Here is a 17,268-nt window from a genome sequence, read left to right on the forward strand (position 1 = left end):
CTGTATTTGAATGCGTCACAGCAGGATAATCACAGGTGTAAATAATGACATTTAAAGCCTCCACACCTGTCTCATCAAGCCAAACCAGTGAGTGGATGTTCATTAATGTTATTAATTACACCTGTGCAGCCAGATAAAATTGTCAAACTAAATAACTGAACCCAAATCAGTGCACATGAGGAACATTTTTCATTTTTTCAAGAAACACAAACCTTTATTTTCAATGACATTAAATGCAAGCCAGTAGGCCAATATTATTTTTTCTTTAAGAAACTTCAGTCAACCATATTATCAGAAGACTGTCATGAGAAAGAAATTCTTTTTTTTCTTACTCTATTCTTTTCTAGAGCTTTGAAGCAACATCAATTAAACAGTCAGACATACAAAAATATCAGCATGCATAACAGCCCATTTGTGTCGAGAAACGGCCCACTGAGGGCATAATGGGGAATGCAAATTAAAGCTGCTGCAAAGTCCAGAGTTCTGCAGAGTCCAGAAAAAAAAGACATGTCAAAAAGAGAGAGACGGAATATGATCATAAATTATAATAAATTAAGACAAAGTTGATGTAAAGACGTTCACAGAGGTGTCAACTGTCCGGCAGGCTCTCTCCTCTGTATAGTCAGTGATGTGTTTCCAATTCCACGATGGTCCACTCCCCCTGCGGAGACGCAGCATCTTCTGGGGAGAAGCTGGTTACTGTGATGCTGGTGGAGGAGTCCTCCATGGGCGAGATGAGCTCCGCCCAGCGTTTGAAAGTCTCCTTCTCTGGGGACAGGAAGGCCTGCGAGTCCAGGCAGTCCCGTGACAGGGACAGTGTCTGCTTGATAAGGTACTGGGCCAGGTTGAGCTCCTCAGGCACGGGGTTTATGACGCCCAGGTTGGACTCGTGGTCCGAGAGGAGCTGTCTGAGCAGGCTCCAGTCCCGCTCCGCAAACTCGTTGCTTTTGTCATCGTCCACTCTCTGCTTTTCTTCCTCTGCCTTCAGTTTAACATTCCTGTCCTTGTCCGAGCAGTGCTCGAAGGCTTCTCCCACATCCATCTCGTAAATGGGAGAGAGGGCTTTGGATGGTCGGTGGTCATGTTTGCAGGTTTGATCCAATCTGTCACAACCATTGTCCCCTAAAAACAATTGACAATACTGCAAAATGACAAACTGATTCACTCCTCCACAGTTGTTTTTTTTCATTTCAGAGACTATAGTCACTGCCTATTACAATAAAACACTGATTACTGAATGTTTACCCTTAATGCAACTGTGTCCTTTAAAGGATATTCCATAGAGAAGTTAGGTGAGGAAAGCACAGTATGGAACTTTGACAGTCAATTTTAAATTCATTAGTTCAAAATACACTTCACATATGGATGTCAAGGTTATACAGTTGCCTTAAAGGTAACGCACAGAGGAACGCTAATCTAAATGCATCTCTTTATCCACCTGTTCAAACAAAGTAAGCCATGCATTGCCAGCACCAGTGAACTTTACATGTGTCAGTAATTAACAGTGATATGTTTTGAGATTTACGTGCAGGTCTTTGAACGGGCAGACCTAATAACCAGACTTAAATACTGTCACAAAAAAACTAAAATGCAAGCAAACAGTGCTTTACTTAGTAGCACAAAAGATTTATGGCACACCACCAAGTTTCTTTTGACATTCTTTGTGTTTTCTATTTTTAACAATTTCCAAAAAGGCAAAAGATGAAGTGATTGATCACAAAATAATTTACATGTTTGCGTCGGGATAGACCCTCGGTAATGGTGCAGCAGGGTTTCTTTTTCTGAATATGAGAGTGAAAAAAGAGAGACATGGCAGGACCATGACAGCTGCTCTAGAGAGACACCACAGACTTTACAGAGGAGGCTACTGACACTACACCAACCTACTGACAACAAAACACAGTCTTCTTTAAAAGTAGATGCCTATGTATCTAGACATAAGTCTACTGGGTATGACAAAAGGTAATGGATTAAAAAAAAAAACACACAAAAATGATTGATGGTAGAGGGGAATGACAAATTAATTTTAATGTAGCATGCATGTGTGCAGTGCAAAAAATAAAAACAAATAAAATCAAACAAAACTCAGGAACAGGTACATTCTCGAATAGAAATAAAAATAAACAGCAAGGAGATGCAAGGGAAAAAGTTCCCCAGTATAACACACTTTTCTGAGAAGCAGTGGCAGTTTAGTGTCATCTATTTTGTACTCTACCTTGATGTCAGGCAGTCACTCAACAGAAATTCCCCAAAAATCATTACTTGCTTGTAATTTACCTGAACACAATTTTAAAAAGGTGCTACATATAGCAGTTTAACATCAAAACATCTTTGAAAAATCATTTTGAGATGCTGGTATGTTTACTGTAAACAAAAAGACGATCGCTGAGAAGCCATTGACATTGTGTACCACACAGTCCAGATTCATTAGAAGAAGAAGAGCTTCTGGAGTCAGAAGTTTGTGTTTCTCAAAATGGCAATGGTTTAATGAATGACAAGCCAAACACAATAGTGCTTTACAATAAAGCAAAAAGAAAAAGCAGGGCTCGTAGCAACATCTTCTGAGCGATGGGGTTTATGGGAAATGTAGTCTAAATTTTTAAGAAACACAAGCTTGACATTAAAGTACCTCAACGATGGTCACGGCAATAGTAATTTTACCAACAAACCACTACAGGCCCTTTTCACAGCAGCCATTTTGACATGTCATAGCAGGGTAAACACAGGTGGAATTGATCAAATTAATTATGGCCCCATTCTAATTTGTGTGTCACAGCCATTCCAGTGAGCCAACATGCACAATGGACCCTTTTACATTCGACGTCATAATTCAACACGGTGTTAGCTGGAGGAAAATGTCATCTTGCTGTGTTGTTGGGTGCCACAATTGACATTGCATACATTCGGGACGGCAAACTGTGAGGCTCTAGCGAGCTACAGTATCGGTGAAGCTCTTCAGATATGGAGTGAAAACGTTCTGTTAACCGTAATTAGCCGTCACGGCTGCTGCGTCGCAGCGGTGAGCTCACCGCTCACACAGGAGGCTAAACTATTAGCGAGATGGAGAGAAAATGTTGCTAATAGTTTAGCCTTCAGCTAACCGTAGCCGCAGCCGTGAGCTTTTGGCTGCGGTTAGCTGTAGCTAAACTGTTAGCAACATTTTCTCTCCATCTCTGATTTGCTTTGCCATTGCCAGACTCTCTTTTTGAAAAGTCTGTCTTAACACTAACACTCTTGTGGTCCCTGAGAGTGAGTGACTGTACATATTCAGAAAAACTTGTTTTTTCTTCAGCCATTGTTAAAAAACAAGCCGACAAAACTTGCTAGCTAGCGTTAGCGAACGCGTTCAGAGAATTATTCTGCCTCCACCTATGCTCCTTCCACAGAAATACATCAACCTGTTTACTAACAGAAAAGGGGTCTATACCAGAGCCTAAATGGAACAAGGCCATAACTAATGTTATTAATTACACCTGTGTTAACACCTGCTATGACATGTCAAAATGGCCGCTGTGAAAAGGGCCTATTAATTTGGCAATGATACATTGATGTTAACATTATATTTAAAGCACCTTCAACTATGTCAAATTATCTATGGCTTGAAAAAAGGGCCAAAGACTGTTCCACTGCATAAAAGAAATGACAAAAATAATCCAAAATCTTATTCTTATGTACATCAAAGTGCATTGGTATAACTATGTCACAGGCCTTGTCACAAGGCAGATTCTTTTTGACAGATACAATTCTATGATCAGTCTTAGTGAAATGTAAACTGCTTTCCCCTTTTTTTTGTGTAAACTGAGTTACCGAGGCCTAAACGCCTCTGACTGAAGGTAGTTCAGTTGTTTTCAAATGTACAGTTTGGGTTATTTGGTAAAATGAGACCAATCTCCCATCTCTAAAAGGATATTGAAGTTGCAAATTCAAATTTACAACAGCTACACAATCAATGGGTTGAAATGAGAGGAAGCTTTTAGCTATGGAAATATGATGATTTTATTTGAATTTGAACTTGTATATTTAATTAGTTTCTACACTATATCCTTTTTTTTTCTGAAAGAGGGATAGGTTGGATGTAGGTAAGGTCTAGGAATCAGAGCAGAGGAGGATGGATCTTGCAGGGATAAACTAAACCTTCACTGATGGAGTTTGGGGATAAGAGATGGCTTTGGGGTCTAGGAAGGGTCCGTAGATCATACATTACCTGCTGGAGATTGTGCAACATGTACAGGAGAGTCCCCTGTCAGCTGAGGCTCATTTAAGTCTAGATGTAAATCGGCTTTCTTGCTTTCTGAGGGATTGGTGTGATTTTTGCGCAGCCCTCCGTTGTATTGTTCTGTGTGCCGCAGATCCAGGTGGCACGGGCGCTCCTGGGGAGGGAGGTCTCTATTGTCAGCATCCAGGAGAGGACCACTGGACTTCACTCCGTTACTCTCCTCCTGCCCGGGCTCCTGGATCTCTGTGAGGAATATAGAGGATTCTTCTTCCTGCTCCTCTTTGTCGTGTTTTTTGTGCTCCATGCTTTCACTTTCAAGATGGCCTGACAGGTGGTTCTGTTGGTCACCGGTAGGGGCGCAGTTGGACTGAGGAGCTGTAGAGTCACACTCAAAAACGTCACAGGGAGTCGCAGCGTCATCGGGCTGTTGAGGTGGAGTCTGGGCGCCGCCCTCTTCTGAGGCCAACTCCTCACACTCGTCGACAGAGAGCAACACGGAGCGACGGAAGTTGGAAGACGACTGGTAGTCGGGCTGGTCGTTCTCCTGGTCCACGCCGTCGTCGTCAAAAGCTAGGTTGACAATGCCCTGAAAGTGTGGCGAGGGGTCAGTTGGCGGCGGCGGGGCCTGACCTGGAATCACCTCAACTTCAGATCTCTCATCTTCCGTCGCTTCTTCATCTTCGTCTTCCTCTTCCTCCTCCTCCTCAGAGGAGAAGAGCTGGTGGTCGGGCACGCTTTTTACAGTCACGGTGGCCTCCACCTCTGAGTGCTCCTCCTCTACATGAACCTCATCTCTGTGCAACCAGGAACGAGGACGCTGTCTCGCTCCTTCCTCCTCGCTGGTGGTCTCCGCCTCTCGTCCGCGCACCCGCACCTCCACTCTCAACCCCGCCCCGCCTTCGTACATCTTTAACTCCTCCGGGGTGCTCGTGTCGCTGCTGCTGCGACCCAAGAAGTCGTGACAGCGCATGGTGCCGCACTTGGAGACGCCTCTGTCGTTGGAGCAGTCGTCGTCTTGCGAGCCTCCCGCGTCGTAGTCCTCCGAGCGGGGCTTGATGTCGTCGGAGGAGGTGGTGTGCGTGCTGCCGGTCTCGGACTCCGGGCTGACCTGATGGTGGATGCCGCTCCAGGAGTCCTCTAAGTTAGTGTCGGTGCTTCCCATGCTGCAGGGGGTGTCTGCGGGGCGTTCAGCGTCTCTCGGAGAATTCGGGGAGCTGACCTCGTGAGCTTGCCCTCCGCGGATGACGCTGCTTGGAGAATGTTTTGCTTTACTCCCTTCAGTCTGTTTGCAAGTGTCTCCGTTAGCAGATTTGACATGGGGGTGTTTGTTAGCTGCTGGCGCACTGTTAGTGTTTTCTGGCTGTATTTCAGTCTTCCGGAGACTCCGCTTAGGGCTCGATTCTAGTTGAAGGCTGGATGAATCCCCTCCGCTCTGGCTCGTTGGCTGTGTACTGCGTGCTGCAGGCTGGTCAGAGAGCGCTACCTCCGCAACATCACCAGTGTTTTCAGGCGGAGCAAGCTCAGTTTGACAGTCTGAATTTTTTCCATTTGCTGCCTCTTTTCCTTTAGTTCCCGATTTCCTGGAGGCAGCTGAGGTTTTGGAAGTTCCTCCAGCTTTTGGAGAAGCTTTCTCCATCGATAATTCAGTAGTACTTTTCGGCTTCGGTCCAGACTTGGCAGCCACTGCTGAAGATTGCTTGGAGGAGGCCGAAGAGGCTTTTGGTGTTTTAGCACTCGATTTAGCCGAGGCTCCAGACGCCGAGGTGGGTTTTGTGATCTTCTTTTTATGAGCTTCACTGCCTGCTTTGTCCGGTGCTGAGGATTTCAAGCCGTCCTTGCTGTCTTCCTTCCTGGGGGAAGCTAGCTTTTTCATGGAGGATCCATGCTTGGAGACTAACCCAAAGACAGAACAGGGTATTAATACATCGCTACAGTATACTGACAGACATTTAAATCAAGCAGACTGTGAACATCTCACCATGGTGGTCTGGTGTGCCTCTTCCCTTGGTGTCTGCTTTTGCTGCCGTCACTCCAGTAGACGCTTTCTCTGCTGCACCAGTCTTGACTTTGCCACTTGACTTATTGGTGGGGCTGTGATTGGTTGAAACGTAAAAAAACAACAAAGTGACCACAGATGTTTTTACCCAAATAATTAATACCTCTGGTTCACATCACCATTAAAAAATATTCATGAAAGAATCGCAGGGAAAGTAAATTAAACACCAGAGGGGGGCAGCAAAGTGTTTTTTTCCTCCCATTTTGTCAAGGGCAAGCCTTTGAGACATGAGCTGATTATCAATGCAAAGAATTTCAAGTTGTTACTTGTGTCCTTGTGAAGGATGTTCAACCCTGGTTATTAACAAAACCTAACTGTAGGAGTTAGAGAACAGAGAGCACATTTTTACAGTTTGAGATTTGCTGTGTGCCCAAGGTTGATGGATTTTCTTAGTGAGTTTATTCAGTACAGTTTTATACAATCTACATTCGATTGTAAGGGTAGTTGATAATATCACAGGTTAGGTTTTAAAAAATAAATAATGTACAAATGATTAGTCTAGCTACTTAAATTGAGGTTCGAGGAGAGTTCAATGTTAACTTCTCTCCCAGAGCCTCTTCATTCTGTGTATACAGCTAACATCACACAAATCCAGTAAAATTAAATTTGGATAATACCAGAGGTGTGCACAAATTTGATGACTTTAGACTCAACTTAACAAAATCAAAAAAGACTTGCACCATCACTTGGGCTCGAGCCTTTTGACTTGAAATACTTGATAACTTCCCAAGCCCAAAGATTACAAGTATGTCATTACAAAAGTGTGCCACGAATCAATTCATTTCCTTTTATTTCCTGAATCAACTGACGTTAACACTGTTCATTCCCAGTAAGTCAACGCTTAAATCCCCAGATCTGCTTTTTTTTAACCAATGACAGCATCAAGTCAAGTTGCATTCAACGTTACATCACTGAAAAATGATCCATCCATTATCTGTAAACGCTTATCCTATTCAGCCGATCCCAGGTGACATTTCACGAAGGTGGGCTATACACCCTGGATGGGTCGCCAGTCTATCACAGGGCTGACACATAGAGACAGACAACCATTCATGCTCATATTCACACCTACGGGCAATTTAGAGTCAACAATTAACCTAACATGCATGCCTTTGGACCGTGGGAGGAAGCCGGAGAACCCGGAGAAAACCCACGCTTTGAACCTGCAACCCTCTTGCTGTGAGGCGACAGTGTTAACCACTGCACCGCCGTGCAGCCCGGAAAAAAATTATACCAAAGATAATTTAATTTGCGTACAAATACTACGTATGTAGTATTGGTGGTCAACAAAAAACTAATTACAGTATGCAAAATGTGCGGGTCGAAAATTACAGACAAAGATGCAAATAGCATTACATCTGGTGACGAGCGCATTATGACTTGTTTAGGACTCCAAACTCTGACTTGGGACTTGTCAGTTTTAACTTGTAACTTGACCTGGAACTTGTCAGTCTTGACTTGGGACTTGCAAAACAATGACTTGGTCTCACCCCTGGATACTACACAGATGAACAGTTACCTGTACCATCTGTTCCTTTACAAACAACAGCAATCCAAAGATGCTATCAAAATATGTGTTTTTAGGCTCACAGCTATTTACTGGCTAACTTCCATGGTTGCCTTCCAGGGAGACTGTTAAATATTGATGAGCTCCCAGGACAGATGGAGTTTGGATGATGCAGACTGTAAAATGGCTATTTTTAACATCTTTGAAAGACAGATAAGAGGATTGTCAGAAAACGCTACACAGCTGCTTTTCACCTCCTGACAGCCACGTGTGGCCTAAAAAAACAACCAGGTGATAACTGTGCTGCAACACTCATCATCTACATTTACATTACTGAACATGTAGCCTAAGGTATGTTTGTTTTGCTTCCTAAGCTCTGAATACTTTAGGCTAATGGAGTTGGGTATATCGGCATTGAGCTCATATTGCAACTTGGCCTGGCCATGTTCAAACTGCAGTGAGGATGCATGGCACTCAGACTAAACTCAAATTCAGCTGTATAGGCTGCAGTGTAATACAAACAGTATTAGTATAACAAGAGTAAAATGTTTTTCACAATCTGTCTGGATAACAGAAATGTATCAGCTATACTTCAGCATTTGGATTCTCATGATCTCTCTTTGGGTAACTCAAACTTTTTTGTCCTTCTGATATATATCTTCTGTATTTTGCAAGTTACAAGTCCAAGTTCCTGGCCCCTTATCCAACCTTATTATACGTTATTATGGGCAACATTTTGCCACAACTTGTGTATTTTTCTGATTTTTCCCATGTTTTTGTGTCTAACTGCCTAATGAGGACAACAATTTCTGAAATTGGTCTAGTATTGAGGGAGAGCACTGTTAACGGCAGCTGCTCACCGGCAGCTGCTCACCAGCTGCAATGTAATCCTATTGGGGCAAGCTGTCACCGTCATTTCCGTCCAATAAAAGTGCTTGTCTTTGCCATGACAAGCTCTGATTGTTATTATAAATGTCTGACAACATGATAGGAAAAAGTCTGGTTTAAGGAGAAGTCTCGTTGTGAAATCTGGTGAGGTGACGTGTTGCCGGAAGACAACGGTGGAAATGTGGAATACATCCATGGTGGAAACGTGAGGGGCAGCCAGGCAGAGTTTGTTGTGTTGGAGTACAGAGCTTAGTGTTATCTAACAGATTTTCAATGTAATGGCTGAATATTTAGTTGATTTCCACAATGTGGATGAGGTCTTTGAATTCGATGGCTGCCTGTATTTATTTGAGCCACAGAATACAGACTTACACACAATAACAGACCGGATTAAGCGAAAGGTTAAAAAATTTTTATTTCTCTGTGGAGTCCTTTCCATAATGTTATCAGACACTTATAATACCAATTTGAGTCTGTCAGTGGCAAAAACAAGCACTTTTAGTGAATGTAACGTTACACTGACGCTGCTCACTTGCCCTCGCCGCTTGTTTCGCAGCTGGTGGCAGCGTTCCCTCTCAATATTTGACCAATTTCAGAAATTGTTGTCCCCATTAGTCACAAAAACACAGGAAAATAGGGTCCAGGGTTCAAAATATTGAAGTTACTCTTTAACACAGCCTTTTCCACTGCCCCTTGGTACTTTGGGCACTGTAGAACTGACATATACATATAGATTATTGTGGAATGCTATGCAGAGTCAGAGTGGTAAAACAGAGTTTATCTGTCTCAGAAATGAGAAATATCTCAAGTTATTTCCAGAGTATTGTTTATTTACAGTTGTACAATGCTCTTTAATTAATGTTGGCTTGTGCCAAAGATTTTGGCATCGGAGGCATTCTAGTTTCCTTTGTAGTCTAAGTAATATTGACAAATCACGTTCAAGCAGGCTTTGGTTGAATGCAGGTAAACAGTCCGTGTGGCGAGCAAAAGAGGTGGAACGCATTGGCTGAAATGCAATCTAGGAATCCACCGGCTATCGTCTGACAATGACTTAGCTTTTTCAGTGGTTTAAATTGAACTTGTCACCTGGCTACTTGTGAAATAATCCGGTCGTACACGTCGTCTCTCAACTCCAAATCCAGTCTCAAGTCTCAAGTTGCTAATCGGACTGTAAACAATGAGCAGCGCATGGAAAAGGAAGTCTCTTGAACCGGATATCCACTGGCTATACCAGAAACCCAGAAATATAGCCCCTTGCCCCCTGAGGCTTATCGTCGTCAGACCGATAGCCGATGGGTTCCGAGATGGCACCCAGCATTTCACTGAATACACAAGGAGCGATGAGAAAGCACATTAATATGCAAGTTATAGGGGTGAAGCTCACCTGCCGATCTTCGTTGTATCTGATTTCTGAGGAGCTTTTGTCAGCGGGGATTTGTTCACCGCCTTAGCCTGGTGTTTGGGCTTGGCACCTAAAACACAGAAAATGAACCACATGCACAACTGTTAATAGAAGTATGTCAGGGCAGATAGCTTTGAGATTAATCAACCAAGAGTACCGATACATATAACCCTCGATTTACTCAAGAATAAACCAAATAATCACATCTCACTTTCAGGGTGGGGTATAGAGAAACATGCTGCACTTATACTGGCAGGACAGGAAGCTGAGGCCCACTTTAGCCATAAAACACTAATATCAAAGCTCAAAGTGATCAGTCAACCCCCCCTCCCATCCCCCTGTGGGACAGCTGTATAGGCTTTGACCTCTGCTGTTTCGCTGAGAGCCTCTACACTGATACCAGCAGGCTGCCAAGGACAGCCGCGTGCGCTTTGTTTCCTGATAAATCAACATTCACACGACACTGCCCTTGTCTTCCAAAAAGCCCTCTTGGCCATGACGCAACATTCATCATACTAATTAGTCTGCAGGTCCTTTCATATTCCAGCTACAGTATTACACCTGGAGCCGACTTGCCGACACTTCAGCTCGGCTACGGCGATGTCCTGCATTGTAATTGGTGTCAGTTGCAATGATGAAATGTAAAGGAGTCAATAAAGAGAGTAAACCTGGGACGGAGTGGGTGTTGTTGCGAGGGCTGCTGGCACCGTTCTCTGGCGAGGCGCTGCCTGATGTGGATGAAGCGCTTGGCTGAGCTTGGGTGGTGCCAGCAGTGCTGTCAGACCTTCCCGTTGAGCTCTTTTGAGCCTTCGTCTGGCTCGTAGACGTGCAGCTCGGTGGAGATGTTTTAGGCCGTGCACCTGGGTTGGGCTTCTTTTCTTGCTCCCTCGCACCATGAGAGCTTCTGGGGCCATTGGCGCTGGCTACATCCCGCCTGGCCCCCGCCGCTCCCGTGCCGTTGACAACTGGCGTGCCAGCTGATGCCGCCTTTGCTTTCGTTGCTACGCTCCGGTCTCCTGGCTTCTTTGCATTCTTCGCCTTAGATGTGGGACCGTCTCCCGCTTTGTTAGCTGTCCCCAGTCCATCAGACTTCATGGCTGATGCAGCACTACGGGAGGAAGGAGTGGTGTTTTCGGACGCTCTCTGGGTCCTGAGCACAGGAGGACTCTCAGGTGCAGATGAAGGGCATTTTACAGCCCTCGACTGCAGGGGGAAAAAAAATAACCACACTAGTCACGTAACTGTGAGACAGGATTAATCAGCATAGTGTGGTCATATGAAACTGAATAACATTACTGGAGATTACCACAAACCACTGGAGCACACGACTAGAAAAAACGCTGACTAACATCACCTGAACATCTACACACGGTCTATTGAGGTCTGTGCTAATCATATATCCTGTTGTGTTCTCGACTTGTCTAACAGTTGATTTCTCACTTTCAACTTTTTAGCAGAAGTTAATAGGAACAAATAGTGCCTCTTTCTTTCTACTTCCTGTCATATTTAGGGCTGTCAAACGTTTAAAGTATTTAATCGGATTTTAATCTCAAATTACACGTTTTTTATCTGTTCAAAATGTACCTTAAAGGGAGATTTGTCAAGCATTAAATACTCTTATCAACATGGGAGTGGGCAAATATTCTTGCTTTAGGCAAATGTATGTGTATATTTATTATTGGAAATCAATTAACAAAACAAAACAATGACAAATATTGTCCAGAAACCCTCACAGGTACTGCATTTAGAATAAGAATATGCTCAAATCATAACATGCAAACTGCAGCCCAACAGGCAACAACAGCTGTCAGTGTGTCAGTGTGCTGACTTGACTATGACTTGACCCCAAACTGCATGTGATTATCACGCATGTCTGTAAAGGGAAGACTCGTGGGTACCCATAGAACCCATTTTCATTCACATATCTTGAGGTCGGAGGTCAAGGGACCCCTTTGAAAATGGCTGTGCCAGTTTTTCCTCGCCAAAATTTAGCGCAAGTTTGGAGCGTTATTTAACCTCCTTCCCGAAAAGCTATTATGAAATGGTTGGTACCTTTGGATTCCTTAGGTTTTCAAGTTTCATATGATACTACAATCATAAAATCACAAGTTGCGTTAATGCGTTAAAGAAATTAGTGGCGTTAAAATGAATTTGCGTTGACGCGTTATTATCGCATTAACTTTGACAGCCCTAGTCATTTTTTGAACTTTTGCAAATTAACTAAAAAAATAAAAACTGGGAACTCATAATTGTCATCTAGTGTCAGTGGAACAATTACATCAGTGAATTTTTGTCTTGCAGGTTCAGAGAATCAGCAGCAAAGTTCTTGTTCATCAAACCACTTCCCTTAGAGATCTGTATGAGCTCCACTGCTCTTAACCACTCATGCCTAACATGTTGGCAATCCCTCTCTGGATCACCTCAGCCGGGCTTATCTTAGCTATACATCTGTTTAGAGAGGCCCTGCTGCTACTTTTATACTGTATCCCGTTGCTGTGAGGGTGGGGCATTTATGACATATGGCATCAGATGGCCATGAACTGTAATCACTGTCAGAGATTACACAGCTAAAACAGCCTCATAAGTTCACATCATCAAGCTAAGTCAAAGTCTGATTTACAAATAAAACCCTTTTTTGTTTCTGGATCAAAAAATAACACTTTGAATAAAAGAATAAATGTTAATGCATGGTTGGATGGTGATATTACCTGTGAGCTAGTGAATACAGGCTTTTTGCCAAGTCTTCGATTGTCCCCTTTATCAATAGCATCTGTTAAAAAAGGATAAAAGAAAGGCCGAAGAGCATTAGATATCCAGTTAGAATGCAAAACAGACTATTCAAATCCAAGAATAACACACATGAAAAGGGCTGCACCATTTCTTTTCTCATCACGCTGCCTACTAGGTCCTTTTCTTTTTATGTGAGCTAGAGGAGCTATTCTTTTCATTCACAAATTCTCACATCCCCACCCTGTGTTTACTCTCTGACCATCAGGAAACAAACATTAAATCAATGGATTGATCAGTCAGACAAGGACCATTCCAAACAAAGCACAGCCATTTCTCAACTTAATACAAGAATAATTCATGATTCATTTTATTTAATCAAAAGCAAATGGGGGGACATTTTTGTACTTTTGTTATGTTTGCATGCGAGACCTGGAATCCGCTTTCACTGGTGAGAAATGTACCAGTAATAGGCACGCACTGGTACCAGCCCAATGAATTATTCATGCAGTGCATTTCAACACATTACTAGTGAGGAAACAGAATATTATTTGTCTTTTGTGGAAGCTTCATATCATGTGCAGACCCACAAAGACAGGAATCCAGCCTTTTCACTCCCACCCATTAAAACAAGCATGGCGCGTCTGGTGCATTTACCATGTTAGCGGACACTCATCTGCCCAAAGACAGGTTAAAAAGGTAGCTCACATGAAGCAAAAAAATGTATAAGCAGAGGTTAGTAGAGGCCAGGCAGCTGTGTAGGGAGAAGCCATTAAGTATTAAATCAGCCAGCAGCATATGCTCCAAGGGCTTCGGTTCATCTCCAATGTTGCACTGCCACTGCTTCAGTGCTAGGGAGGGAAAAAAAAACATCCACACACACACCGCAGCATGATTATCCCACTGTGTGTGACTAGAAGATCAAGGATTTCCATCCTTACCTGCCAGTATCCTCTCTCTGTGTTTGGAAGACAGGGTCTCCCATCCCTGCGTGTGGCGGACCGCGTAAAAAGTCTGAAGCAGAAAGGTCCACAGCCGACCACGCAGCGTACAAATCTCCTGCCTGAACGGCTGGTGGCAACACAGAGGAGAGAGAGAGAGAGGGAGGAGAAGAATGGAAAGGGGTGCGCTACAGCACAAGCGAATCAGCAGCTGCTTGAAGAACCTTTCACCATGGCAACAAATACCCCTCCCTCCCTTTCTCTGTCCCTCCCTCCCCCCTCTGTCTCCATTGCAGAATCCACTTGAGCTCCCTCGAGCGAAAGCAGTGATGTCAGCGGCTGATGCCCACTCTCCTGTTTCCACGCCTGATTATAAAAACAGGGCTGGAAGGCAGGGAGGAGCCATGACTACCTCCTCCACTGCACTGACCACACACACACACCCCTCAGCCAGCAGATACGCAGCCAGATTAGTGACGGCCGCTGGCACACGTCACAGTGTCCCTCGGCCTAATCCATTCTGCCATACTGTACGGTATTTACAGGGGTTATGCGCTTTAACTCATGCAGCCAGGTCACTTTCCTCTGGAAGTCATCTCACCAGCTTAACCTGCTGGCTCGCACAATACATTTTGTTGGTCGGTAATCTCTTAACCGTTTCACAGATACTTAACTACCATATGCCAACATTTCAATACTATTATACTCCGATCAGCCATAACATTAAGACTACTGAGAGGTGAAGTGAATTACATTGATTATCTCGTTACAATGGCACCTGGCAGTGGGGGGGGATATATTAGACAGCAAGTGAACATTTTGAACTTTGTGTTGGGAGCAGAAAAAATGGGCAAGCGTACAGATGTGAGCGACTTTGACAAGGGCCAAATTGTGATGGCTAGACGACTGGGTCAGAGCATCTCCAAAACTGCAGGTAGGATGTTCCCGGCCTGCAGTGGTCAGGACCTACTAAAAGTGGAAGGAAAACCGGTGAACCAGCAACAGGGTCAGACCCGAGGCTCATTGATGCAAGTGGGGAGCGAAGGCTGGCCCCCGTGTTGTCCAATCCAATAGAAGAGCTACTGGAGCTCAAATTGCTGAAAAAGTTAATGCTGGTTCTGATAGAAAGGTGTCAGAACACACAGTGCATCGCTGTTTGTTGCGTATGGGTCTGCGTAGCCGCAGACCGGTCAGGGTAGCCATGCTGTCATAATGTTATGGCTGATCGGTGTATAATATTTCAATACTTGTTGGTGCATCAACTCATAAATCACAATAAAGTCAAATTATATCTATGGTGAAGCATGGAGTTGGATTGGAGAAATGATGCATTCTGACATTTAAAGGTGCTCTATACGATATCCAGAGCATTAAAGGAGCAATATGTAGAGTTGACAGCTGGCGTTTTAAAATGGTTAAACAGCAGTCTAAATTCAAAACATTGGAGCCATGGCCCGTCAGCTCATCCGGCGTGACCGATAGCAATTAGCGCACGTTTTCGCAATTTTAGGGTTTATGATTTAATACAGTAATTATATTACATATTGGTCCTTTAGTATAGCATCAAACAACTATTTGCTATTTAAAGATATAGATAAGTAATGTCTACCTGAGCAGAGAATGAAGTCGCTCTCCCTCTGTGTGTGTTGTAATCAGAGCTTCTCTGTGCTTTGTTGACATAGCCGGGCCGGCCACGCACACTTTCAGTGCGTGTTAGTGCATGTGAGCATGCCCCACTGACTAGCTCACAGCCGCCGCTCTGCACTGCGCTCCTACGGCAGTTACAGCTGGTAACGACGTCCCGACTAACTGCGCCGGCGCAGAAGCGTAGCACCCACCCTCCGGTTCCCCTCCAGGTTAACATTGTTCGCTCTGTCTGTTAGCACCATTAGCTACGAGCCTGCCAGCTCAGCTGTCGCCATGTGAAAATCCGAGCGGAGGCAACAGAAATGCTCCCAATCTCGCATTTAGCACCTTTAAATAAACAAACTTGCTATAACCAAAGGCCAACATTTCTGAATAACAATAACTGCAACAGGTCAAATTGAAACTTGGGATGATGTTCTTGTTACTCACTGGCTAAAAGGGCGGCTGCATCACTTATGTCACGTGTCGTTAAAGGTAACCTGTGGAGCTTTTTTTTTTTTACCTCTACTGGCGCTATGAAGTAATTTTTGGATGAGTGTGTCCCCGTTTAGTTTATCTTGTGCACGCCCACATGCAGGTGACATGATACACAGTTCTGCCAATGGTTTCACACTTTTCCACTGATGTGTAAGTGCTGGTAACGCGCCAAGATATGCTGCCAGCACAGGCAGGGAAGAAGAAGAAGACTGCAAGCAAGTAAACATGGATGTAAACCTTGCTGGATTTGATTGGCTTTGCAAATGTCTTATGAGGAAGGAAATGCATGTAACACATTTGTTAGAGCTCAAGGATACACACAATGCATTTTGGCGAGCGACACTGAACGTAAACATTTCTTTTGTTTGTTTACGAGAAAACTCCACAGGGTACCTTTAAATTTAGACAGGAGCAGGAAGTTGTTTGATGTACAACTTGGAAAAGCTGAATTTTCCTAATTTTCTCACCTTATGAGACATTAATTCCACAACTCACAGTATACAACAATATATAACGTATACTGATGATAATGTTCGGTGTAACTGTGTAATTTAGAGCAAATGAATGTATGGCCGGAAGCCCAAAGAACCACCACCACTAACTATCATAGGGTTATAAATGTCTTATAATACCTCGATAGTCATTATAGAAACCCTGATTCACCCTTTCATACCGAAGCCGAGCAGCGTCAGACCCATATCACATCCTGGTTAGGAGCAGGGTTACAAAGCCACGTTGGACAACTCATGCTGACCCATTCAGACCAACCATAAACACATACTGACCCAGAGGTCTTTGCTGTGGTCTGAAATGCCAAGTAAATGTGGAGTTTGCGCTTCCAAAGCTGTATGTTACCCTGCATCCAGAATGAAGTAAAGCACACAATGATACAGTAATGAACATGAAAGCACATAAAGGTAGTTAGAAAAGGGTTTTGGAGTAATTCTAGTTGAAGGAGAGAGACAAACTGACAGAGAGCAAACATTTCTAGCAGAAAGGTAAAGCTGTGTTCACACCTTTGGTTCATTTGGCCCAGACAACAATAAGGAGAAAAACTTGTTGCCTTTGAGTCTGTTTAGGGTTCAAACTGACTTAGTACAAACTTAAAGGGAACATTTGCCACCTTTTATGTGGAAGTCCGATCAGTGTTGATGGTAAATGTAGTCAATTGAAGCAACAAATTCCTCAGTGCGTGCTTTATTGACTGAGAAAGCTGAGTTTACCATAGTGATGTAGTTGGATGGAAGGGCGAACTACAGGTTATTTCAGCTTCGATCTGGGTTACCAAGGGGCGTGCTCTAGATGCCACTCAAAACAGAACTTCCTTGTTCTTTTCGCATGTATTGTAAACTAGCTACGTTTCCAACAGTGAAAATGGCATCCCATAATAAGAGTGCAGAGGATGTT

The 17,268-nt window shown here is 43.8% G+C and overlaps 1 protein-coding gene across 14 annotated transcripts in view; it reads right to left on the minus strand.

Annotated features, from left to right (window-relative positions):
• Positions 1-185: 185 nt before the first annotated feature.
• btbd8 (BTB domain containing 8) overlaps positions 186-17,268 on the minus strand; it is a 36,501-nt gene continuing 19,418 nt past the window's right edge. For all 14 annotated transcript variants that reach the window (XM_037769577.1, XM_037769588.1, XM_037769581.1 and 11 more), the window contains 7 exons: positions 13,738-13,867; positions 12,778-12,839; positions 10,738-11,272; positions 10,052-10,139; positions 6,195-6,307; positions 4,205-6,109; positions 186-1,122 (listed from right to left, as the gene is read on the minus strand). In XM_037769577.1, the coding sequence (XP_037625505.1) occupies positions 623-1,122; positions 4,205-6,109; positions 6,195-6,307; positions 10,052-10,139; positions 10,738-11,272; positions 12,778-12,839; positions 13,738-13,867 (3,333 nt within the window). In that variant the 3' untranslated portion in view covers positions 186-622. The remainder of the gene's footprint in view (positions 1,123-4,204; positions 6,110-6,194; positions 6,308-10,051; positions 10,140-10,737; positions 11,273-12,777; positions 12,840-13,737; positions 13,868-17,268) is intronic.

This window comes from Sebastes umbrosus, chromosome 5, assembly GCF_015220745.1.
Source record: "Sebastes umbrosus isolate fSebUmb1 chromosome 5, fSebUmb1.pri, whole genome shotgun sequence".
NCBI classification, from domain to species: domain Eukaryota; kingdom Metazoa; phylum Chordata; class Actinopteri; order Perciformes; family Sebastidae; genus Sebastes; species Sebastes umbrosus.